The sequence below is a fragment of the Ostrea edulis genome, chromosome 2 (assembly GCF_947568905.1).
Source record: "Ostrea edulis chromosome 2, xbOstEdul1.1, whole genome shotgun sequence".
NCBI classification, from domain to species: Eukaryota; Metazoa; Mollusca; class Bivalvia; order Ostreida; family Ostreidae; genus Ostrea; species Ostrea edulis.
In genome coordinates this window covers 28,202,060-28,228,816 of record NC_079165.1, presented here as the reverse complement: position 1 = coordinate 28,228,816, position 26,757 = coordinate 28,202,060, and the positions used below count along the sequence as shown (strand labels likewise).

Below are 26,757 nucleotides of genomic sequence, written 5' to 3'. Positions count from 1 at the left end.
TCCAAATTACAACAACACCCCCCCCCCAGAGGTAAGGGTCTTAATCTAATGAACCTCTTACCTATACTTTAGGTAAAGGTTTTAGCAATTGCAGCATTACCTTGGGATTGCTTTATATTTTCTTTGACCCTGCTGAGCCTTGTATCATTGGACACAATTCCTCCCTCCTTACAGAGACCTCTCCTTTGGGTTTGATTTACCCTTAACAACAGAGGGTGACCTTGGTCCCGTAGGCTTGATTTATCTCTAACAGAGGGTGACCTTGGTCCCGTAGGCTTGATTTATCTCTAACAGAGGGTGACATTGGTCCTGTAGGTTTGATTTATATCTATAACAGAGGATGACTTTGGTCCTGTAGGCTTGATTTATCTCTAACAGAGGGTGACATTGGTCCTGTAGGTTTGATTTATATCTATAACAGAGGACGACTTTGGTCCTGTAGGCTTGATTTATCTCTATAACAGAGGGTGACCTTGGTCCTGTAGGTTTGATTTATATCTACAAGAACAGAGGATGGTCTTGATCCTGTAAGGCTTGATTTATCTCTACAACAGAGGATGACCTTGGTCCTGTAGGCTTGATTTATATCTATAACAACAGGGGGTGACGTTGGTCCTGTAGGCTTGATTTATCTCTATAACAACAGGGGGTGGCCTTGGTCCTGTAGGCTTGATTCATCTTTATAACAACAGAGGATGACCTTGGTCCTATAGGTTTGATTTATATCTATAACAACAGAGGGTGACCTTGGTCCTGTAGGCTTGATTCATCTCTATAACAACAGAGGATGACCTTGGTCCTGTTGGTTTGATTTATATCTATAACAACAGAGGATGACCTTGGTCCTATAGGTTTCATTCATCTCAAAGAGAGGGTCACATTGACTAAGAATACCCCCCTACCCCAATCTCCCAAAGGGTGTTGTTAATAGGAATAAATTACCTCTTTCCTGAGTGTAAAAATGTGGTATGCCTTTGTAGAAGAAAATGGAAGGTATAATCCAAACACAAATCCATGGCATAAAAACCTATAATTTTGACCTTGAGATCAAAGGTCAAGGTCATGAATGTACATGACACAGTCCCATGGTGATACACCCATGTCTTATGATATGACTATGTCAAAACCCTATGATCAATTTTGACCTTGAGGTCAAAGTTCAAGGTCATATAGAGGTCATGAAGGTACCCGACACATCGTCTCATGGTGATACACTCGTGTCTCGAATATGGTATGCCTATGTCAAAGAACAAAGAAGTCATGGCCCCGACACAAATCCATTGTAAAAACCTTTAATTTTGACCTTGAGGTCAAGGTCATATGGAGTACATGACACATCGTCTCATGGTTATACACTCATGTGTCAAATATGGTATGCCTAAGTCAAAGAACAAAGAAGTTATGACCCGGACACGAATCCATTGTAGAAAACCTTTAATTTTGACCTTGATGTTAAGGGTCAAGGTCATATAGAGGTCGTGAAGGTACTCGACACATCGTCTCATGGTGATCCACCTGTGTGCCAAATATGGTATGCCTAAGTCAAAGAACAAAGAAGTTATGGCCCGGACACGAATCTGCACAGACAGACGGCCAGCCAGAGAGCGATTCCTATATTCCCCCCCCCCCCCCCCCGAGTATGCTTTGTAGAGTCAACTTCATTGAAATCGAATATTCATCAACACATGGTTTTAGTAAATGAAAATGGGTTCCTTTATATCCAGTTGTAACATTTCTATTTCTGATCATTATAAACCGGTATATCATGTGCTCTTTGCATAAACCATGTTGTATCCACTGAAAATATTTTCTTTTCGTATAAAACTCTAATGAAACACCAAGAATAATTAGTTCATTTATTTTTTGTAAATCAATGGCCTAGTGACAGCATTACAAAGAATTATAACTGCATAATTATAATACCACAGAAATGAATCCGAACAGGAAGTAGACAAAAAATGGCGGAACTGCTTCATGACATCACACACATCAGATATATTTCTGCCATGTAACATTTATATTTGTGACATAATTACGACAAAACTCAAGGCAGAAGTAACATTAAAGTCCACACTGTGCATGCTCTTTCTGCATTGGTTTAATATGATGAGCTGAAAACCAGTCTAAATGGGGACTAGTAAATATGAGTAGCTGAAAAAGCTGGGAAATAAAAGTTTGGCACAAATGACAGAGAAACTGAAAACACGAAGAGCATATTATAATGTTACCCTGCATAGATAGACAGAGATGAAGCTTTATTACTAGGAATCATTTTTGTTGCTGAGGCAAAACATATCACAGTTATAAACAAAAGAACAGATTTGTATTGTACACACTGAGTAAGATAAACGAACATTCATCTCGCATGCTGTAATTAAACAGGACAAACTTAAAAACCGTGACTGTCTGTCTGGACACGCAGTAAAACACAAACCTTTAATGGAATATACGTAAATGCAAGACAAATATTGGTGATTGTAAACAAGTATCTGCCATGTGGATATTTGAAATGCAATCACTTTTTAAAAAAAAAAATATTGCACAGCTGTGTGGAAAAACAATGGCAGCAGTCTTCCTGGACCTCAATAGTAAATTCTTAAATAGATTCTACCTAGTTAAAAGTTTAAAACATTACATCCTTATTATACATATGACAAACCATAAAAATGTACAGTTAAAAATTACAAAAAAACAAACTTTAAAGGGGGCTAGAGAAAAGATTCATTAAAATGTGGGGATGAAAAAGCACATCTCTGATGTCACATGACCACCAGTCTATTCAGATGATGAGCACGTCTATAATAGGTTAGCTGATGGAGTATATGACTAGTGTGAGAAGGTCAGCAGTTTTGATATGAACAATAACATTTTGTATCATAGTCCACAATACTGATACACAAATAGCACTACAATGTTTGTTGCCATGAATAAATTGTTTCCATGGAAACATGTCTGTCTAGATACATCACTTCCTTGGAAACCTCCACATGAATATTTCACAACTTCTGCATGAATACATAGCAATACATATCTTAAGATACTTGTACCCATGGTTTGATTGGATAATAAATAAATATTTTGTGACATCACACATACAATTCAATTACGCTCACACTCAGACTCACAGTAGCACCACAAGAAATCAGTCACTCTAGCCCAAGCACATTCAAATCAAGTCGTCAGTTTCCATGGCACAATTTGATTTGTGTCAGTTGATATAAAGAAATCACAACACATTATTTGAGATGCTATGAGTATCATGGAAAGGATTTTCTTGTAACAGTTTATTTTTTTTTCTTTGATTGTTTGGCACCTTCACTGGAAACAACACACAAGAGATAACAAATAACGTCTATTGATATCACCTGGTTTTTCGAAGTTTGATGGTATTGCAATCATCTGACAATTCGGGGTACAGCGCGGGGATCTGTGAGTGTGCATACTGACCCTTGTATCCCCGCGCAGAGCCGTGGGTTAGAATTTCATTCACTTCATATGAAGTCCATTGGTACTGTGAAGGAAGAGAGTTTTGTAGGAGCCATTTTTCACGCCTCCATGCATGATTGACAGCTCGGTCTTTGGCGTGGTTCAGGACTCGCTGTCTCTCAAAGTCCAAGGTCGTACCGTATCTAATATTTATAATGGAATGCTTTCCGTGAAGTTTGATGTCCATCTCAGGTTTTCTGTGATTAGTTCTCTTCACTGTCAAATTGAGTCCATTCTCATAGCGGATTTCATCATTATAAATTCCTAAAGTTTTCAGATCTTCCTCACCTTTTGAACTTTTTTGTTTCACAAAGTAATGGACATCCTTACCATTAATGTCATACTGTAAATCCAGAATTTCTGAGCCATTCACCAGTACCAGAGCTAGTTGTTTGGACCAATTGGGAGTCTTTTCCATAACGCCAACGGCAACACGACCGTTACGGTAAGAAAGAGTCACACCTTCCCCCAGAATACCAGCAGTAGCAGCAAAGTGCACCTCCCTCCTGGTCTGCAGCGGCGACAGCTTAGACTTGGGGACAATCGACATGGTCAGTAAACTGTCCATATCCTGAAGAAAGGTACACTCAAAAGCGGACGAAGTCGGCAGTAGAGAGAAGTCGGTGCCCTTTCTCTTCGGTCGTATTTCTCCTGTGTAAGACACGTCCGGAGCAAGACTCCTGATGTCATAGCCCAACATAGACATCCACTCCGTCACAGCTAAAGAAAAACCACAACTTAGAAATTATCATGGAGATCAATTTGAATAAGACTATTTCTTACATTTTTAAGTACAGGTAACTCTCGAATTATCGCCACTCAATTCATCGCCATTTTCGTTATAATGCCGCATTTTTCTAGGAACATTTTTCCTGTTACTTAAAACTCTCGTTAAAATGCCAAATTCGCTATCGCCATTTGCCACAGTGTTTTCATTACAAAAGTCTATTTAAATGTGTTAATTATCTCGATAAACCGCCATGGGTGCACGTGGTCAGTGAAGCAGTAAATTGGTCATTATCGATCTCTGGCGTACACCTGGACAGAAGGATCCCAATAATTGCTGTATTGAATAAACAAGAAAATTACTCTAGATGAACAGTAGTCAAGTTGTTTATACATCATAGAAACACATTTCAATTTAGCTATGGCTTCGCCACGAAAGAGGGTCCTGTTAAATTTTGATGATAAAAAGCAAATCATTATGTACCAATGACATCATCCAAAATGTACCCATCAGGATATCGCAAATCATTTTTCTGCAATTCTTGCTGACCCCGACCCATCTCTGAAGGCTCGCCTGCCAGGAAACGGCACCGCAGTGCACTTAATACTGACTTAGAAAAGGCGTTGTTTATGTGGTTTACGCAAGTCAGGACAAAAAACATTCCTGTTACCGGGGATATCATAATTAAAAAGGGAAAACAGTATTGTGCAGAGCTAAGAATGTCCAATTTCAATTATTCTGAAGGTTGGCTAACTCGTTTCAAACAACGTCATGTAATTTCTTCCAGAATTATAAGTGGTGAAAATGCCAGAATTTATGTGAGTTTGATTATTGCATGATGGCCGGAAAGAGGCAATAGAAGTAATGAAAAATTATGATTTGAAAGATTTATAACATAGACGAGACAGTATTGTTTTACCGAATGTTACCCGATCGCTCACTTACGTAAGTATTGTAAAAAGAGGAAAGATAACTCTTACATATAAAAGAACAGTAACTCTATTTCTTCAAGATGGCAGTAATTCAATTCATCGCCAAATTCGTTATAATGCCATAATTTCATAAGAACAAAAGGTGGCGGTTTATCGAGAGTTGACTGTATGTTGATCGAAGGCAGAACCTAAGAAAGCTAAGTGTCTCTGTAACATTATCTCTACGTCAATTGATATTACAGTAAAACACAGTTACAGCAAACCTCCAGGACTAGCGAAAAACAATTCTTTATATTAAAATTGTGTTCATTATAAGCATGTTTTACTGTATTTTTCCCCTTGCTACACCAATACAACATTGTATACTTACAAAGAATTGGATAGGACTTCTTTGTGTGTGTGTTCACCAGGTACCGGAATCGATAGTTGTTGAGGAGCGTGGGATCTTCCATTATTTTCTGAATGTTGTTGATGATGTTGCTGTAGTCTGGAGAGAGCCAGCGGCCATTGTCTGTGTCATACACACGGCTCTTAAACATGACCAGCTCCGTCACCGGATTGTAAATCCCTCCCTGGAACCCAAAGCTGAACTCGAAGCCCGAGTTTGTGTCATTTTCCACTTTTCCCAGCGGATCATACACCACGGATTTAATGACGTGGCCTTGCTTGTTGATCACTGCTATTGGCGAACCCATCGGATCACATGCTATATAGTACACCACTCCACCTCGCTTCATAGCTATCAGGTTTCCGTTTGGCTCGTATGTATACTCCGTGACTTCGGACGACGTTTTATTGTAGGTGTGAGTGATGCGGTGCGGATTTGAGACATCACCATAGAAGTATTGAATTGTTTCCCCACCATTCGATTCCATAAGGACGAGTTTTCCCGAGGAGTCGTAGAAATAAAAATACCTATATTTACCAGTTCTAGCTACATACGTCAGTTGTCCATTGGAATTGAACTTGAGATGATGGTCCCGTCTCTTTGCCATAAAACCATCCTCATCAAACTTGTACTGTTCATTTCCTGCCTTTGTGATGCGGTCTCCCGTGTCGTATGTCAGATCCTGGGAAATTCCGTTCTCCGTCACCCGGTTGATGTTCCCGTTGTTGCTGTAGCTAAACCTCCAGGTCGACTGGCCATTTATGAAGACTTCGATGATGTTGCTGTCTTTATCGTACATGTACAGGTACTTGATTTGATCCCCGTCAACATTTCTCTGCCATCGATGGATTCTGTTGTAAACGTCATACCCAACTTTCACCGTCAAAACGTTAGCTCTGTCAAATCGATATTTTATGTTTTCCACTCGTCCATACTTATCGTAACTTCTAGAAATGGTCACATACTTATCGGATATGGTCTCAGAATCGTACATAGTCCTGAAAGTTAAATTCAGTGGACCCAGGGTTTTAAGTTTGCCTGTGTCAGAATCATACATAAAGGTTGTACTGGTTCCGTTCATGCGGAAAGCAAAGGCTGCATCCATCTTGGTGATCCTGAAATTATTATCGTAGGAATAGGAAAACGATCCCGAGATTAGTTTATCGTCCTTGGGAAAACTCATATCATAGCTGGAAACCAAGGACCCCGAATAACTGTAGGCTTCCACACAGCTGTATGGCCCACTAGAAATCTTGGAATTGGACAGCTTCAGGATCTGTTCGTCGTACTCCAGTTCAATTTGCGTCTCATCAAACAGGACCATTGTGGGCTGTGAGTAGCTGTTGTATCGGTAAGCCACACGCCTCTGTTCGCTCGGATACACCACCAGGAGGAGCTTTCCATTGCCATCATACTCCTCGGAGTACGCGTATGACAGGTCGGGTACGCGGTACAGGTAGCGCTGCTTTCCGACGGAGATAATGTGATTGAAGTGGTGGTAACCAAGGTCAGGGGTTCGAACCTTCTCCAGCTCTCCAAAGCTATTGTACTCGAGATAATACTGTTTACCGCTGGGCATCACGATATCTGTGGGCTGAAAACAGACAATTTAAACATACATATAAAAGTGTAATACTACGATAACATATTGCAATCATGAAAACATTCACGTTGGCTGTCTCCAATGTATGGGTCTGAATTACCATTATTTGAATATTGACATGTAATTTTATTTACCAGTGTTCATAGCACACTACAGAATAGATCCGTTTACACTGACTAATGACAATATCCAAAACATGAAGTTTACCAGCGACTACAGAATAGATCCGTTTACACTGACTAATGACAATATCCAAAACATGAAGTTTACCAGCGACTACAGAATAGATCCGTTTACACTGACTAATGACAATATCCAAAACATGAAGTTTACCAGCGACTACAGAATAGATCCATTTACACTGACTAATGACAATATCCAAAACATGAAGTTTACCAGCGACTACAGAATAGATCCGTTTACACTGACTAATGACAATATCCAAAACATGAAGTTTACCAGTGACTACAGAATAGATCCGTTTACACTGACTAATGACAATACCAAAACATGAAGTTTACCAGCGACTACAGAATAGATCCGTTTACACTGACTAATGACAATATCCAAAACATGAAGTTTACCAGCGACTTTCCATATCGGTAGTTAAACCGATACTGTACAATCCCGGATCGTGACCGTTCCAGCAGAAGTCCGTCCCGGTTATATTCGAGGTCCTCCCACATCTCGCCGTATTGCCAGTGCGTGATCTGTCCACGCTGGTTGTACGTAATGTTCATGGCGTGGTGCTCGCTACATGGCAGGAACTGCACAGGGAGGCCGCTGTCGTCGTACATGATCCACAAGATGTTCTGAGAGTCTTTGTTGAGGATGCTTTCTGTGTGATTCAGACGGTCGTATTCCACAGACAGGAGATTGACCCCGTTAATCTGAAAACAGTGACGTAATACTGCTTAGTCTATTAGTAAGAAGGCCTTCTAAGAATGGTTCATTTCAGCTGTTATTGGCACATTTTGTTGGCCTTTCCTTGTAAATAATCAAATCTAAATTATAAACTAAAAAATCACACTAGTAAAACTCTAAGGAAATTTTCTTGCACTAAGTCAACATGTTTCCTTCATACATTGGAAACCATCTCCAAGTTCTGCATAATATCTACTTATAAAAAAAAAAAGTATGATTTTTCGAAGTTCCAAAACTCGCACTGCAAAATACGTTGCAGCAAAATTTTTACTATCCTACCTTCCTGCCCGTCAGTCTAGCCAGCCTACACAATGTTTATCATTTAGCTTACAAACTTTTAAAACAGAAATCTCGATTCATTATCAAATAATTTTCAAATACTGGTCGGATTGAAATACATGTATGTAGATACATGAAGCACGGCTATATCACAAGCTGAGGAGGGGCTTCTCCTCAATGTCCAGAGATTATAAATATGCCATTACAACCAGGATAGCCTTCGCCATGCTTTTATTGGCTGGACAGACAAAAGTCGGCATTATTTACGTGAGGAACATATAATGTCAAGTAGATAAAAAATTAAAACACAAATAAAGGTACATGCTAAACAGTAAATAATGATAAATATAAAAAATAAAGGGATTTACAATAAGTCTTACAAAGAATGTTTCCTATACAAGTTGAAAAGAAATTGTAAAATAAAATATTCATGCTAAATGTCACCCCAATCCTCTAATAGACAGAGTTAACGACCCTCAAAGCAGTTCAAAAACATTAATGCAGTAAAAGGTCTCATTTCAAATTATCTCTAGCTACGTGCAGATTGTCTATATCCAAACAAGGGACCATGAAGCAGAGCATCTGACCTTGAATCAATTGACATTTTCCTCACCATCACTGTTTCAAGCAAACAACTGAAATCTATTCACATAGTATCCACAAGGGTACTCAATATTGCATATATACGTACACAAAAAAGGTTACTATGTTCCCTGCAACTTTCAGGGTTTATCTACAATTTACTTCAACACCCCCCACCTCCCACCCCCAGTAAACCTTTCTGCAAACGAAACTTTAAGATCTTGACCCTATGGGTGACCACTACTGCTGTGAGGGTTGTGACGGAGAAGGAATATTTAACATACCCTGAGGGCTTTGGCCTCGCCCCTGGAAGACGAGTCGGGCGAGTCAGACATGCTAACATGCGGGCGGGACTCCCCTACCCTCATTTTACGCCCCAGCCTCTGCAGGGTCTTGCGCCCACAGGATGGGCTGTATCGGCGTCGGGCATAGAACCTCCATTCCAGTTTGTGAACAAGCTTGTTTGGGCCAATGATTTTTCGCTTGAAGTGCATCCTGTGTTGGTTGGACAGAACAGGGTGTCCCCCAGACTCGATGGTCACCGACATGTTAGTGGGATACATGACCACCACACCTCCATCCGGTAAATAGGTCACCTGGGTCTCAGCAACACCTGAAATCACAGGTAAAATTAAAACTTTGCTGTACATTGATTTCCATAGATTGAAACACAAGAGGTTAAGAGTTTGTATATATATATATAATATATATATTATATACATGGATGACATGCAAGTATGTAATAATACTGAGGATATCTGGGAGATCCTTAATGCAAACGTAAGTCTGTAAATCAGAGAAGTGAAAGCTCTATTATTCATAGATACACAAAAACAGATTGATTACAGAAAAACTTCAATTTAGAGAGGAAAAGTTCTGGAGTCTTGTGTGTGGTAAACACAGTTCCTATTGATAACTAGCGAAAGATCACAACCACGAAACAAAACACTGAAGTCTAGCTACTCTCTACTACGATCACACACGAGAATTTACAAGTCATGGTGTACTGACTAAATCTAAAGTCATGTGACTAGCTGGCATGGTCATGCTGCTGAGCGATCTAAATCTTACACCCAATCTCTGCAAGATTCAGCAAGATATACTCATGTCAGTTGTTAACACTTGGATATACAGAGTCAGAATTAAGCTCAAAGGAATATATGTAAATATATATGTATACATATTGTGATTTTTGTTATCATAATGCCAAGTCTATTTGTAGCCACCAAAAGCTTTATAAGCACTGCGGAGCGATCCCGGCGATGTAAGTTTCTGAAGACAGAGCAAGACAAAAAGACAAGGAAGCGGCCAGCTAGAAAACTGTAACCTGCAGAATCAAGCTAGTCAAGAAAAAGCAATTACCCTGAGAGATTTTCACTGTAAAATTCAGAAAAAAATAACATTAAAAAGGATTCATGCATACAGAAGGCTCGTTAAACATCTCTAAATTTATGAAAATTACGAACAAATAAACAAAATCTTTTGACGAAAAGTTTTAAAAACTTTGCCGAGAAGCTTTCAAATTATTTCAACAGGTTCAGATACTTGCCATGCATGACAGACTGTACACTGCCATAGGTTGCCATGGAAATGACATCACTGCTGTCTGTGTTGACCCTAACAATAGATCCTGTTGTGTTAATGTCAGTGACCAGTGAGGTGATCTCCCCTGTGGGTTGTCGGGTCTCGACTAATCGCCCCATGTCATTGTAGTTATAAAAATAACCCTGACCGTTACTCAGATATTTTGATTCCAGTAAACCAGAGGTGCCTTTGTACGTAAATAACAAAGAGTTGTTATTAGGGGAGGTAAACCTCTCCAGTCGGTGCAGATTGTTCATTTCCAGTTTGGATCGTTGGTTGTCGGGGGAGATAACCTGCGTGACCTGGAGGTTGCTGTCCCGCGTTAGCTCGATCACGTTCTTGATGTCGTCGGTAACCGATACCAGCTTACTGAAGAAGGAGTTGACGTTGTAGGTGAAGTTATACATGTACTGTCCAGTCATGATGTCCACGGTGTGTTGATGCTGACCATGGTCATTAAATATGTACATCTCTTTGGTATCCGGTGAATAGACTTTATATTTATTATTGGCATCTGGCTGAGGAAGTTTGGACATGATAGAGAAGACCCGCAAGTTTCCATTGTCTGCAATGTGAACGATTCCGTCCGGCGTTGCTGTGATGGAGGTCAGCGAATTAAACAACGCCTGGGCTGCCAAGGTTTCCTTCCCGTCGTAACACAGACACGTCTTGGACTTGCAGTCGCACTTGGACTTGGAGCCTGCGAAGTGATGAATCCTGCCGTCCGAGGTGATGACACGAACTCTGTTGATTCTGTGTTGGTCACTCTCCACCACGTGGATTTCTCCATGCGGACCGAACGCGATGCTCTGGGCGTCCACCAGTCTGACGTCAGCCGCGATGCCCGATGCCTCCTCCTCGTCTGTTAGAACACTAGACAGTAAAGAGTTGATGCCTCTGATTGGGCAATTACTGGGTCGACCAGCAATGGTTACAATGTAGTTGTCCTTGGTCAACTTCAGGATGACGTTTTTGTCCAGGATGTGGAGGGAATCGTCCAGTGGGTCAATGGCCAAAGCTGTTGGCCAGTGCAGCTGAACCTACAACACACCGGACATTCACTTTACAAAACTCTACAACAAAACTAGGTCAATCAAATTTGTTATGGTATCTTAAAGTACAAAGTCTGTAGTGTATCACTTTACACAACTTCCCTGCTCTGACTAAATTACACATACTTGATTGGCTGGTCTACTGTGGTCACATGACATCGGTTCCTGTGACCTGAGTTGGTTGTGGGAGCCAATGAGAGTGGAGATCATGCCTGTAGCAGAAATCTGTCTGATGTTGAGATTGTCTGCGATGTATATCACTCCCTCCTTGTTAATAGCAATGCCTGAGAAAGATACACAAGAATTCCACTCAAAGCTGCATTGTTGTTACAATTCCTCACTCTATCTTTCACATACAATATAGCGAGATAGTTAGAGATCTACAATGCTATCAGGCCTCTGTATGCAATCTTTCTGACCATTACGAGTGGTCAGTGGTTGTTGGACCCTGTCACAAACTAAAACCAATTATAATTTGTTTTTGTTAAAAACATACACCTCCCCAGTTCCCCAAATTGAAAGTGCCCAAATTTACATCTGACTGACAGACAGACAGAAAGTACTTAAAACAATATGTCTTCCCCTGGAAGAGGTGAGACATAATTACAGGACACCTGTGTTATCTCAGTTCTGACCTTTGGGCCCGAGCAGTCTGGCCTGGACAGCCGGTCCGTTGTCCCCACACTCATCCAGAAGTCCAGTGGAACACTCCTCCCCATTCCCAGCAATGACCTTGAAATTTTGCTCTAGATTTTGGACTGGTCCCATGGTGGCGATCTGGATGATCTGATGATTCATGTAGTCCGAGATGTACAATTTTCCATTGACTGGGCTTACGGTCATGTATGTCTTATGAAACACGGAACTGAAAAACGCAAGCGACATCAGAAACATGTATTAAAAAAAAAATATAAAAAAAATAAGCTACAGGGCAATACAGTTAAGTTGTGGTGCTCTGAATTTCGATGACCTACTTTGTTTTGAGAATGCTGACTATCTCCGTCCGTCCAGGAGAAAGTTTCCTGATAAAATTGTCGTCCCAGATGTACAGACTTCCATCGCTGCCGCTGGCCAGAGCTACCGGGGCCCGCACCTGGTTATTGGAGGCATCACCGTTACACAGGGCACAGTCTAGTTTCCGCTGGATACCGTTCCCAAGGATACTGACCAGTTCCTGAGGTTTTTCCTTCAGGTAAATATTGCTGCCATCTCCCTTGTGTAAAATACCTGAAATCATCAAAACAGGTACATCAATGCTTACATCATTAGGCACGACCTAACATATTCTTTGAGGAATTCCAATTGTAGATTTTTTTTTTTTTTTTTTAAATCTTTCTATTCACAACAGTATTGGGTTATTATCCTAATTCATTCGACAATCCCTACCCTCTTGGAAATTGTAAGTATGATGGATGTCCACATTCCAGCCACCGATCTCCGACGACGTCAGATCAAATCCTGTCATGGTAGTTGTCCTCACTTCCCAGAATACATAATTACAACCCTTATACTCGTATCCCACATGCACCTTCACCGGGACAATCCCATAAACCTTCTGTCGGTAGGCGTTAATACGATCCCAGGAAAACGTGTATTTAAGGCCAGGATCCGCTTCAAACACCTTAACAGTCTCAATGCCCTGGACGTAGACTTTGAGGTGGACCAGGGCGAGATTTGTCGGGATGGAGTCTGGAGTCATCTGGATGAGAATGATGGACTTGTAGCCCTCCGTCTCACTGCTGTGGTAGACAAGATGGATGTTGGTACCTGGGACTTCAATACTCTCCTGTAGAACCTGAGAAAGACATCACTTTTGTTAGAGAGAATCTGATAGAGACATCACTTTTGTTAGAGATTCGTAACTCTACTTAATTATCTTTCATCACATAGCTCCTATGAATTCAGACCAAAGCATCTACAACTTGTGTCATTCTCCTAAAAATGTCTTTCAAATTTGATAAAAAGCACAAATACAAGCAATGAGCATCAGTGAGGATTGTATGAAAATGTCTAAAATCATCTTGCAATGTAAGGTAAATTGAATTTGCATATGTGTTCAATATTTTTCACCATTTACTTTCCAGTCTAACCAGTCCAATTTCCAGATATTTTTTAACATTTTAATCAATTTCTCTAATATTATGGCCAGGCTCTACAGGCTTTTCTGCCATCTTGAACACATCTCTATCAAAGTTTCACTTGAATGTTTACATAGTGAATGCTGTTACAAAAAGCTGACTTAGGATTTATATCGACAGAGTATAATCTACTGTCCAGACAAAAACAGTGAGTTGTTACCGAAATTAGTTAATTAACAGAAGAAAATCATCATTCGTGCACGCGTGTTTACTTCATAATTACAGGTAGATTTAATTAAATCCTCAAACTGCATCATGACTTTATACCTGGGACTCTGGTATAAGGGTGCTTTTCTCCGGGCACGCCCCGAGCTGAGTGTGCTGCCACGTGGACAAAACGATGGGTTTCATGGAGTGGTGATCATGCCCCACCCCACACAGCGAGGGGTCAGGCTGAGAGAAGCTGCCCAACTGAAGATCCATGATGACGGTTTCCATGGTGATGATTTGATTCCATGGTACTGAGACACTGATGGTGTGGGACTGAAATGGCTGACGTGTGAACTCCAGGGTCACTGATCCACCGCCGTTCACCAGAATGTCAAACCTGCACAAATACAGGAATCATAACACAGCCATAAAAGCCTCCATTCAAAAAGACTGCGATTGATTTTCTCCAGCAATTACTACTCTTTTTTTATCTAGAAGTTCTGAGTACAAAGCTTTTTAAAAGGTTTCTGCGATTAAGATGTAATTAACTGATTCTTCGTAGCTTATTGAACTCTCTAAAGACAATGGAAAATGTTTTATGAATTATGATGACTGTAATATTCTTTTCTCTCCATGACGAGATGTCAGAGTATGGCAATAGACTTACATTCCATCGTTCCTGGTCAGGGTGTGGCCATACAGAGGTTGAATCCTCACATTGACCCTGACCCCCACCAACGGAGTACCATCCCGAGTTTCCACCCGCCCACGAATGACAGACACTTGGCTGAAAATAAACAACATATGTATATACCAACATACTGAAAAATATCCCTTTTCTCTTTATCATTAACGAATATGAATACTAAATTTCTTTTTAAATGAATTTCATAGAGGGCTTGTACATTTTTCCAGCACATTTTTCCTGTGAAGCCAACTTTTTTTTAGCACTTTTGAAATAGAAAGTGTCTGTTCTATTTTCATTGATAGCCTTTTCGAGTTACTACCCTCTGCCAACACCATTAGCTGATTAGCAGTGTTATGATGTGCCTAGCTCTGTTTACAGAATTTAATTGATCACCAATCACCTTACTGAGGATTAACACTCAACTGCCTACTCCTGATTGTACAACAATAGCCTAAGGGAATGTGTTAATCAAAAGCAAACCAAGGAATTCCTATAAATGTTAAACATTATGGTCTGGACCCTTCTCTATTCCTCCAACATTTTGTGTATCCAATGACCTTAAAAAGTCTTGATTTGTTTTCTTTCCATCTGACTGACAGTTCAATCAGATTGTGATACGGAGTGATCGTTGGAACAAAAAAAATGAAATTAATTTGGTCTTCAGCAAAAACATGGACCAGAATTACTTTTGAAGCATTCATGAATGTGTGCATCATAAATCTACATGAAACTGATACCCTGACACTTAATTTTCGACCATGGACTGGAACCATTCACTGGAACAAGCTAAATTGTCCATTTTCTGTGAAATAAGATTCTGCAGGTCTGTGAGGTTTGACGTTGTTGGTTTTAATCGAGATCTCAATGCCCTATTTGTATACAATCAATACAACACAAAGCCACCAAGCTCCGCTTTGCATCCTGTTTTTCAATTGAATTAAGTATTTCTAGAGTAACTAAATCTACTCGGCTGCTTCACATCAATAAGTAATGGCTTCTTCTTCCCAGCTCCTGGCTCCCTTATCAAATTAAACTGCATATTCATCATCGCGCTTTTATAAGAAGATTAAACAGCTTCTCTGGGTTATAAGACATTTAGACTGATACAATCTTTAAGATACCAAACACAGAATTCCCATTCACTTTATGAGAACCTTATGCATTATGTAGATTGCTCAGGTCGTGCATCAAAGGTTACAACAGGTGTCTAATTATTATGCGAGCATGAATAAAGCTATGACTCACTATCACTGGATTCTATCTGCACCACAATAAACTGTCAAAAGCCTTCATTTGTCTTAGTATAATCAAATATCAATAGGCATTCCTTTGGTAGTGTTAACATTTACACACAGACTGTTCAGTTACAAACCTCCAAATAAAGAAAAGTGATGATTTATAACCCCAAACCGTGATCTGCCTTTATTGGGGGTTGAATACTGCAGTCAGAGGGGAAGATTCAAGATATCTAAAACTTTATACAATCGCAGGATCACAAAGTGGTGCAGCCTTAACACAACATTGTAAAGCTTAGTATCATATCACATGTACCTCCACTACAAGCAGGTATAAAAGAATCCCAATAAACTGCTAAGTGAGCGACTTAGTACATTAGTTACTGCACCATCAGAAAGCTACAGTAAAACACACTTATAGCAAAGTGCTACGGATGAACAATTTCGATTTGTTATAAATGTAATTCATTAAATCCAATAAGTTTATAACATGTTTTGAAACTACAGGAGAATAAAAATCACTTCGCTGTAAGTGTGAATTCGTTATAAGTGTGTTTGTTGTAACCATGTTTCACTGTAAGTGTAAATTTGTTATAAGCGTGTTCACTGTAATTGTGAATTTGTTATAAGTGAGTTTGTTGTAACCTTGTTTTACTGTAAGCGTGAATTCGTTAGAAGTATGTCTGCTGTAACCATGTTTCACTGTACATGTGAATTCGTTATAAGCGTGTTCAGTGTAACTGTGTTTCACTGTAAGTGTGAATTTGTTATAAGCATGTTTGCTGTAACCATGTTGTACTGTGCATGTTATTGTTAGATTGTAGATAAGCACTGCAAACCTTTCATTAAAGGAATTCTTGGACGTCTCCTTTTGTATGCTGTTGTTGTCCACCAGGAACTTCATTTTCTTGAAGAACGACGCGGTAGAGCTGGGTTTGGGTTTCTGAAGGAGAATTTCTGCAGGGTCCTGGACAGTCTGACAGAATGGACTCTGGGTACAGGAAGCACTGGAGCAACAGTCTGGGTCCAGACAGTCACTCAAGCCATCTACAACAAGACAAGAGATGTCTCAAAAAACTGACAAGTCAGAGGTCATCTGAAGAACTTATAAGTCCGGGGCCATCACAATAACTGACAACAAGTCAGAGACCATCTCAAAAACTATGAAGATGCTTAAATTATATCTGTTTTGATTAAATACAAAAAAAAAAATTGGCTATTTTACACAAGATTTTGAGTAAATTAATATTATAAAACAAATTCTGATTTGTCTAAAATGTTGATTATTTCTATAGGCTGGGGAATAATGCTAATTAACTGTGTATTCTCTTGAGATACTGATGGCTGAGTACTTTCCAAGTGTGGGAGTGAAATATCAAAGACCTCTATTAGTTAATAACTGACCACCAGAAAATATCCACAAAAATTCATGATCGTAATATTCAAATTTTTTTTTACCATTGTCATCATCTTTGTTGTTGGAGCACATCATCTCCGTGGCGATATTACAACCACTACCTTTCCATCCAGCATGACAGTCACATTTGTATCCACTGTTTCCATAGCGACGGCAGGTACCATGGTTACTGCAGTCATTTGGACATCCATCTGAAACAACAGTTTTATTTTCAATTTATGTCAAGAGCTGGGGGAAATTTATACAGCACCATTAGGCTCCAAATCGTAAAATAACAAATTGTCATTCAGGCGCATTACGCAGACCCATAAAATTAAACTAATGAAATGAATTACTTATTTCTATTACTCTTCATTTAGCAATCAATAATTAGTTCAATGCCCTTTGACCTCTATCTTTAGAGTGCAAGAGAAAAATCCCCAAAGCTTCTAAAAAGCATTCATTAATGAAGTGTTGTGAAAGATAATGAAGAGAAGCTATAGATCTCAATGGAAGATAAAAAGTTGGAAGTCAAATATCGATAATTTCATCATTGCAATGTACTCTATTTAAAAGAAGGAAAAATTGAAAGACTTCAGCATTAATCAAAACAGGCTCAAATACAGTATGTTTATATGCTTTAATTGTTCATTGTTATCATTAACTATAATTTTCTATACTGCAGTTAAATATCAATTTTCTCTTTTATACAAAATTGTGATAGTATAACGTAGAATTTTTTAAAATTTTCTGCACACAGACATCACACGTAAGTACACCATTGCATGGCGTGTCTACAGACCCGGTACAGATCGAGCATCAGACCGGCCACCTGAGGGGGAGTGTTACCTATGGTGCAGTGCTTTCCGTTCCAGCCCTCCCGACAGATACAGGTTCCTTTATCACACTGGCCCTTAATTCCGTCACAGCGGGGGTCACAGTTCTGAGAGTCGCATAGAACTCCTCCCCATCCCTTGTCGCACACACACCGCTGGTTGTGGCAGAATCCATTTATACAACGCAGACGACACATCTCTAAAATTTACCCAGTCACCAAAAATCACCATGATTATCAAGCATAAAAATACTAACAAAGTATTGTTATTATTCAAAGTAGAAAATCTGTTACGGTAGTTATTGATCAAGATCCGAGTATTGAAAACAGAAACAGTAAAGAAAAGGTAATAACTATATTGACACCAATAAAAGATTAAAACATCTAAGTACTGTATCTATAAATAGTAAGTAAATGGCTACATTTACAACACATAGCGCAAACATGCTTTTCGCTACTTAAAAAGTTCAATTACGTTTGTAGAATAAAAAACGACATGAATGCTGGGTCCAAATATCCAAAATGACGTTACACATTCCTTAAACTGTATGAAGTAAATAGTACTAAGATATAAAATTTGTAATATACAAAGTACAACAAAATGCAGGTTAATTCTTATTTGGCTATAAATCGTGTGACATGCACATCGAATTAGTACCTGCGTGCTTCCTAATATGGAATGCTAGCCGACCTGCAATGTATGAACTCAATTATCAAAGCTAGCCAACGACGGCAGATAATGAAAGGCTTGGTGGGGATTTTTTGTGTGTTTTACTTACATTAAAAGATCTTATGTTAGTAATGGCTGCATGAGTTGAAATTAAACATCAAAGAAGTTTCTAGGTATTTTTTTCCCTCTTGTATGTTAACGACTGGCAATTTATCTAAAAAATTACCATAAACAATGTTCCTGACAGAATATCTGTAGAATTTCGTTAATCCCAATTCACTCATATCAGCTGATTAGTACTGTTCTCATTTTCCTTGGGAGTTTTCTTGTAATGTACCAGTATATAAATGAGGAAAATCTCTTTCTGATTTCTACATAAGGATCTTTGTAATAATATGTTTTGACTTTGCCTATTTGAAAACTTGGCCACTACAAAATTACATAACATCTTTGTTGCTGAGGGAGAATGCTTTATTGGAACTAATTTCCATCTGACCCTAAAAGACATAATGTTGTGTTTTCCTAATAACATTGTAAAAATCTAACATATAAAAAACTGTAAATTAAAATTTCCATGCATGCAATCAATTCATAAACTTCATGCTGGTAGACAATGAGGGGGAAATTTATACCACTTAATTACTTGATTCTTATTAAAAATTGTATCGAGATGTGCCAAACTTGTTTATGAAGTGGGGAAAAAACCTGACAACTCAATTTCACAATTATAATTGGATTTTTCAGTATCCTTTTCATAGGGGGGATTATTAATTAAAAACATAGAACAAGAATGGGTAATAAAAAATGAGAGATGCACCAATACTGGAGTTATTCATGATACACTCTAAATGAGGCTGTCAAGCAAATTTGAAATATCATCTGATAATGGCTGGCCTGTTATTCAGATATGGCCATAATATTCTTTGGTGCTAGTCATACAACGGAATCTTTCTGACACCTTATTTCCTCTGCCGCGGCATTTCATCATTACAGGTCATAAAAATAACGGTCTCATTACCCCCCATCCTCACCATAATGGTGAATACATGTTGAAATTTCGAGTGTTGTAGCATGAGCCAGTGTTTACTTACCATGTGATGTTAGTACAGAGTTAGTGGTTAAGGTCTTTAAGTTAGAACAGCTACAAGTAGTTTAGTAACTCATACACAAAAATTATTCAGAAAAACGAATGTCAGTGGAGATTTATATGGGAACAGAAGAACTCCATGCGATTGGAGGAACAATTTGAACACCATGCATAACGAGTTATGAATTCCTTCAATTCCACCATGCGGTCAATATCAGGTCAGTTTGTTTGAGGTCAGCTGAGTATCAGAAACGCATTCCGTGCACGCAAAAAACGTCAATTCTAAGGTTAAGTGTGGACATCTAAAACAGTCCGAAACTGGCCAAAATTTCTCATGGCAACAAAAAACTGGGTCAGTTACAAATTTCAGGCAGCAGCCTTTACCTTGTTCGCAATCCTGGCCTGTGAAGAAGCGATGGCAGATGCATTGGCCCATGTCCCAATCAAACTGCCCGTGCCCAGAACAATTGCGGGCACAGAGATGGGTAAGGTTAAGTTTGTCGGGTAACTGACAATGGTCTCCCTTGAACCCCTTATAGCAGACACATTTACCAAGGTGACAAAGCCCGTTACCATAGCAACTAGGGTCAATACAGGTCACTGTGGTGACAAAGAAATGTGTTAATCACCCAGATAAGGGGAGATAATCTCACATTCAGAAAACTATTCAGTGTCATGTGTTAATCACTTTGTGGTCATGAAGCACTTCAATGTTTATAGCTGGTCAGAAAATTTATAAAAACAATACTCTGCAAGCATCGGGTGTATTTAAAGACAAGTTTTCTAATTCATCATGAAAAGTTTCGTGCAATGATTTTCAGTCTGTAGAGAGCAGGAGGTTCAGGTTTTGCATGCAGCATTTCCTCGTGCCTACAGCACTGTTACAGAACTTGTTATCAGCACTGTTCTAGGATTCCGTGTGAGAATATCTCGTGAGAGATCAAATAAATTAGTCAAGCAAAATTGTAAATCATATACATAAAAGAATAATAGGCATTGAAAGTAAAAGTTGTAAAATGAAAGTGCATAATATATTCTACACAGCAATAGACAGAATCACACAAAACCGTGAAATTCAACATTAAAATATAGACATGTACACAATAAGCTTTAATAAAATGAAAACATCTACTTTGTGCAAAATCAAAATAATGATGACTGAAATGAGTTAAGAAGCATGACTCTGTACAGTGTTTGGAGCAGTGTCCTGTTTTGTGTGTGTGTTAGAGTGACGGCATGTGCGCGGTGTGAGACCTGAACTTACCGATGCCGCAATGGGGGCCGGTGAATCCCTTATCACACTGGCATTGGCCGTCCACGCACTGCCCTCTGTTGTTACAGGTGGGGTTCTCGCATTTGTTGGCAGGGGTGTCACACTCCGGCCCCTTCCAGCCCTCGTGACAAACACACACACCCTGTCGATATTCGCCTTGGCCGTTACACAGGTGAGGACACTCCTCTGAAATATTAATGCAACACTCTGGTAATGCAAAGAACAAGGTATGATTGTGTACATAAAAAGGCCCAAAAAATTTCTCTGATTTAAGTGTGTGTTGAATCAAACTTGATCTGTGTGTTGAATAAGTTAAATACATGACAAGTATACTATCTCAACTTAAATCAAAGTTATTTCTTATTTTATAGCATTATTACGTCATGAATAAGAGTTTTTCCTGTCTTTTTTTTTCCAAAAAGAGCTTAATAACTGTTAAATTTCATCCAGATTATTGCTTAGGAAAAGGTGTGTCCATCTGTATTGCTTAGGAAAAGGTATGCCCATCGATCAAGCAAAATGAAATTAATATATATTGTGTATTAAGAGAAGATGTAAAATGTATTTGAATATGAATTTGCCCTACACATGGGCTGTATGTTTTCTAAAGGGTAAACCCCCTGAATTTATGAAATTTTTCATTGATTTTGGCAGTTTTGGCAATTTTATGCTAACTTCATGCTCCTGTCATTCAACACAAAGCAATTTTGGATCAAATTAAATGTAGTTTGGATTTGCTTATATATTCCTTATTTGAATGCCAGATTTTGGGACTCCTACTGAAATCATCTATTTTCTGGGCCAGATGACTGTAGAAACCAGTACCTACTTCTTTAAATAAGCGCAAAATGAAAGAACATCCTCATTTCAATTTAACAGTACAGCGAAACCTGTCTAATATGACATGTGCAGACAATTTTTTTCGTCGGAATAAATAAAAGTGTTAACAACAATACAAATGAAATTGAGAATGAAAAAAAGGGTGGGAATGCCCAGTGAAATGGATTGCACAGGGGTGTAGGCAGTTTTCACTGTATCGTGAGAACTGAATATTCAGAAGCCCTACTTGTCTCTCAGTCAAGCAGTTCCTACGGATTCACGGAATTTTACACAAATACCAAATGATTACAATTTACTGGATTGTGTAAAACATAATTAGCATCACTTCAATAGTTCTCTATTCCTTTTAAAAACGATACGCAAAGATAGCAGTGCTGCAATGCACAGAAACTCCAAATAAGGTACAAATGTACGATGAATGTGGCATCATGAATGAGTCGTTTTATTCTATCCATGCAATGTTTATGGAGTGAAGGATATGGCACACACAGGTTTCAGAAACCCTATGAACAAGAGAAATAATGCAAGCACCAACTAAGAGTCACATTTCAATTTCATTTTTACAGGAATAAGGCTACTGATGTTAGAACTCTCCCAGGATATCGTTAATGCAGAATGTAATCAACAGCCAATCCTCTGCACAAGTAATTCATAATCAACACCTATGAATCACATGGTATTGAATTAAATTGGTTAGCACACTCTATACTCAGTAATATCTTTGATGTTCTTCAACAAGCATCATTTACCAAGAGAAAAAAAAAACTAGATGACTGAATAGAGCCTGGCCCGGGAGGATGGTCATGTGACCAGTCTCCCCAATAAGTACAAGGATTATATTAGATCTGGGAATTCACTTTTTTCATATTTTCTACAGGACGTAATTTTTTTAGAGTTCATTTCTGATTGAATTTTAGCTATACATAAACATATTGAATTACAACTTAGGTTCGGATCATCAAGCCACGAGGCGTAATGCGGAGTTTGTAGAAATGCACCATCGGACGCAATGAGTCACCCTGCACAGTGGTTTGTGTTCCCTTCTGAGTATAGCGCTCCGTTATCATCGCTTTTTATCACTACTGTGATTCTGTCATATTGACTTATCCTAATTCTATGACGATCTAATTCAGTGATGTCTATTTTCATCCTTTCTGCCTTTACAGTTAGAAGTGGTATAACACAGCACACTTACGTTCCGAGCAGTATGGTCCCCTGTAGCCATTAAAACACTGACACCTCCCCTGGTTGTCACAAAGGCCATGACCGGAACAGTCACTCTCACAATTAGTTCCCATGGAGTCTGTCAATAAAAATCAGGGTCAACAAAACAAATAGCTGGTACGTAAACAATTAACTTCATTCAACTTTACGTAAATTCATATCTGATCAATTTGTGTACTTTACAGGAAATCACACACATGAACAGGTTCTGAGTTTTACCAACTTTTTCTAAATTAAAGACTGGATATAGGTGAATGGCATCACTAAAACTTGAATTCAAGCTTGATAAATTTTCCCCGTCTTCAGACATATGTTAGACCTGTCCCTAAAGCATGACCCCCCCCCCTCCCCCTACTCCCATTCCACACTAGACCACTACTGCCTTACCAATGGTCCTCCTGGCAATGCTGATCTCCTGTGGTTGATCCCGGTCATTGTATACAGTGATGTACCACTTTCCCCTTTCCATCAGCTGAATCAGACCTGTCTCTTTGTCTGGTAATGAGCGCTTATACTGCAGTAAGAACAATACATATCAGAACTGACTTCTCTCCTCTCAGACCAATCAATCATTATAATCTAAAGTGTGTTTAACTACAAACCCTATTCCTCATGGTTTGTAAGGAAGGTTCTTTAATTGTGCTACCATCATAGATCTGATAGAAATCGAACTGAGCGATGGTGGGTGCAAAGTTCCGTCTGCCGTATATAGCCAGGCGAGCACTGTTTGGAATTGTGAAGTCAAACTTGACAAAACTGGAATCCATTTGATTGAAGTACGTCTGCCACAGAGTTAGTGGAGGAATTGTTGTGTAAGTTGGTCGACTACTATCTAGGTGTAGGGGAGTCTGAGTGAACTTCAAAACTGAAAGACAAGCCAGAAAAATGCCATCTTTAGTATCATCAAACAAATTCTGACTAACATAGCAGAGCTTGAAGTCCAGTTTGATTACAATTCCGAATCCAGATTATAAATCCGAGATGTTTGATTAAACATGGATTTTTAAAACCAAATTCTAGAATCTGCAAATCTACCTCAAGATGTGGTTTTGCATGGATCAATCATGGCTGAAAATGCCTTAAATGAGTGACATGGCGGTTGGCTTTTCGTCTCTTTTATAAGCAATTTTGTCAAAATAATACGGTTCTCATGGGAAAAAAAGTCACATTCTGACGAAAAGTCATATTGGTGTCACTTATATTGAACAATCTGTTATAACATTGAAGTCACTTATATTGAACTATTTGTCATATAAAACTTTGTTACATTGAACTACATGTATTTGTTATATTGAACTATATGTCATATTGAAGTAAAAATAAATCCCCAGTAACATGATTTATATAGATCAACATTGACTATATTGAACTTTGGATATAATGAACAATTCAGTTTGGTCCCTGAATTTCAATATATCAGGTGTAGGCTGTACTTCTATAGGCTTACATCGCCAGTGTTTTTATTTTAGTGGCACGTCTACAACCCTAAATAAAACATCGACATCATTTTCACTTTCAGGCTCCAAACCGCTGACTAATTACTACATTAAATTGTTAATTAATACCTGAGCAAATTCTTAATTGTTACCTGTGTGGTTTAAGGCACCAGGTATTTCCTCTTTCTTCTCATTTTTCTCAAACGCCAAATGGGCTGAAAGTAGAAGCAGATAAAGACCTCATTAACAGTATCTCCAGACCCTGTGTTTGATATTTTTTATGACCAGCAATTAATCGTCTTGCTCTCTGATAAAAGGTTATGGTTTAGGGTATCTGGAAGACTTATTGTTGCCCAACATGCAAGCTCTGTGTCTGCTCTTCGGATGGTTCTGCATGTCGTTACAACATGGAGTGTGTCAATTAATTGAATTCTAACATTATACAAAGCCTGCTTCAATATTGATGTAAAATACTACAGCCTTACTGCAAGATCTCAAGATTCTTTTGTATTGATCCATTCATTGCACAAGGTTTGATTTCAATTCAAACCCTCTGATAATTTGGTTTTTTTCAAACCCTTCGAAAGAACCAACAAATTTTCAATAAATATGCATTAAAATATATTGTTATACGTTTTACTGTCTTTCTTAGTCCCATTTATCCCCATAAATTTTCAATTCAAATTACATTTTCAATCTGATAGTTTAGCAGTACAATAAATATTGGTCCACAGAGGAAGCGCTTTGATGGGTCATGTGACATCCTGATCCTATAGCTACTGATGAGGACCGACAATTGTGACACAATTCGTGGTAAACAATAGATTCTCTCGCTTCCTTTGACAGTCTTCATCAGTCAATGCTGCCAAACGCCACCATCGGGACTACGCTACCAATATCATCTTGTTGCGTCTTCCCAAGAGAAGAAATAATTGGAAAAAGTTGAAAAACACTTGTTGATGAAGGAACAGCAGAGCTTCAATCAATGGAGGAATTCGAAGACTTACAACACTTAACAAATCCTAGCAATATCACTTAGGCCCTCTAAATACCTACATTTATGTGTTCCTCTTCACAGAGGCTTGTTGATCAAATTCAAAATGAACAGAAATATTTCATATTTATGTATAATAATTTATTACAATGTCAGTAAAAATAAAATGTTCAACAACATGAAAGTATGCAAGTGTGCACTGTATTCAAGGACTAGTACGGGTTTAAAATTTTCACAACCTCTCTGACATATAACAAAGCCATTTAGAGCAATTCTGACGTCATGTACGCTACTGCATCATAAAATGAAACACGTCAGCTGTGCATTTTTGTTTTGTGAAACGTTGTCAGTTTTTTGCTTTCATTCATTCAGTTGATACATTTAATCACTAGAAAATAAATATACAAGATTCTGATATATTGATGTACAAATATCTTTTTTAATTTTCAAAAAGTTAATTCAAAACGGAGTAGTTCCGATACAGTTTTTGACATTATACATCTGAAATCCAGCACATACTTCCCCGAGCTTACATCGAGCACATAAATTAGATCCACTTAACTCAGTCTTGTCCGGTTTGTCCGGACTGTTTATAGATGTACACGTTCCCTGATTTAGCTTAAGGTATTGTGTTGGAATAACACACAGGTGGAGTTTGATGTGATATTTTTTTTTTTTTAATTTACCTGTAATATTCACAATTTACAGTATCTGACAGAATTTTTACTTTAAACTTTACCCAAATATTTAACCAACTGTTTGCTTTTTTGTTATATGAGTAAGAGTGATATAAATCTCAATCCTTTCTTATAAAAAGTCAGCAACTTCCATTAAAGGTTATTCTTTACTAGCATACAGTAAAACACCCTTATAACAAACACTTAAAACAGATTCATGATTATTGCAGTGATATTTATTCCACTATGATTAGAAAATCAGGAAAATTTGTACTGGATATAACGAAGTTTGGTTATAATGCTCGCTGGCCTGGAGGTTTGCTATAACCGTGCTTTACTGTAATTGCATATATTATCATGTACCTACTTTTCATACAAATTATGAGAAGGGGGGGGGGGACTGAAATGTGATTTAGTGTTTAATTTTCTCAAAAGCTGAATGGATGTTTTTTCTCATATTTTACACAATCATAAAATAATACAACATATCTTTATATCCACACAACTTTTTAGAAAAGTCTTTTTTGGAACATATTTTTAATTAGTTGAAGATGCTT

The 26,757-nt window shown here is 38.5% G+C and overlaps 1 protein-coding gene across 41 annotated transcripts in view; it reads right to left on the bottom strand.

Annotated features, from left to right (window-relative positions):
- Positions 1 to 1,842: 1,842 nt before the first annotated feature.
- LOC125682376 (teneurin-m-like) overlaps positions 1,843 to 26,757 on the bottom strand; it is a 95,867-nt gene continuing 70,952 nt past the window's right edge. For 34 of the 41 annotated variants that reach the window (XM_056156612.1, XM_056156580.1, XM_056156601.1 and 31 more), the window contains 21 exons: positions 24,682 to 24,744; positions 23,696 to 23,958; positions 23,481 to 23,607; positions 23,065 to 23,172; positions 21,021 to 21,215; positions 20,141 to 20,356; positions 18,014 to 18,199; positions 17,227 to 17,376; positions 16,608 to 16,815; positions 14,513 to 14,632; positions 13,963 to 14,242; positions 12,944 to 13,352; positions 12,532 to 12,784; positions 12,193 to 12,422; positions 11,684 to 11,841; positions 10,471 to 11,545; positions 10,284 to 10,298; positions 9,206 to 9,534; positions 7,721 to 8,026; positions 5,516 to 7,127; positions 1,843 to 4,206 (listed from right to left, as the gene is read on the bottom strand). In XM_056156612.1, the coding sequence (XP_056012587.1) occupies positions 3,362 to 4,206; positions 5,516 to 7,127; positions 7,721 to 8,026; positions 9,206 to 9,534; positions 10,284 to 10,298; positions 10,471 to 11,545; positions 11,684 to 11,841; positions 12,193 to 12,422; positions 12,532 to 12,784; positions 12,944 to 13,352; positions 13,963 to 14,242; positions 14,513 to 14,632; positions 16,608 to 16,815; positions 17,227 to 17,376; positions 18,014 to 18,199; positions 20,141 to 20,356; positions 21,021 to 21,215; positions 23,065 to 23,172; positions 23,481 to 23,607; positions 23,696 to 23,958; positions 24,682 to 24,744 (7,148 nt within the window). In that variant the 3' untranslated portion in view covers positions 1,843 to 3,361. The remainder of the gene's footprint in view (positions 4,207 to 5,515; positions 7,128 to 7,720; positions 8,027 to 9,205; positions 9,535 to 10,283; positions 10,299 to 10,470; positions 11,546 to 11,683; positions 11,842 to 12,192; positions 12,423 to 12,531; positions 12,785 to 12,943; positions 13,353 to 13,962; positions 14,243 to 14,512; positions 14,633 to 16,607; positions 16,816 to 17,226; positions 17,377 to 18,013; positions 18,200 to 20,140; positions 20,357 to 21,020; positions 21,216 to 23,064; positions 23,173 to 23,480; positions 23,608 to 23,695; positions 23,959 to 24,681; positions 24,745 to 26,757) is intronic. The other 7 variants (XM_056156607.1, XM_056156617.1, XM_056156608.1 and 4 more) reach the window with 4 other exon arrangements.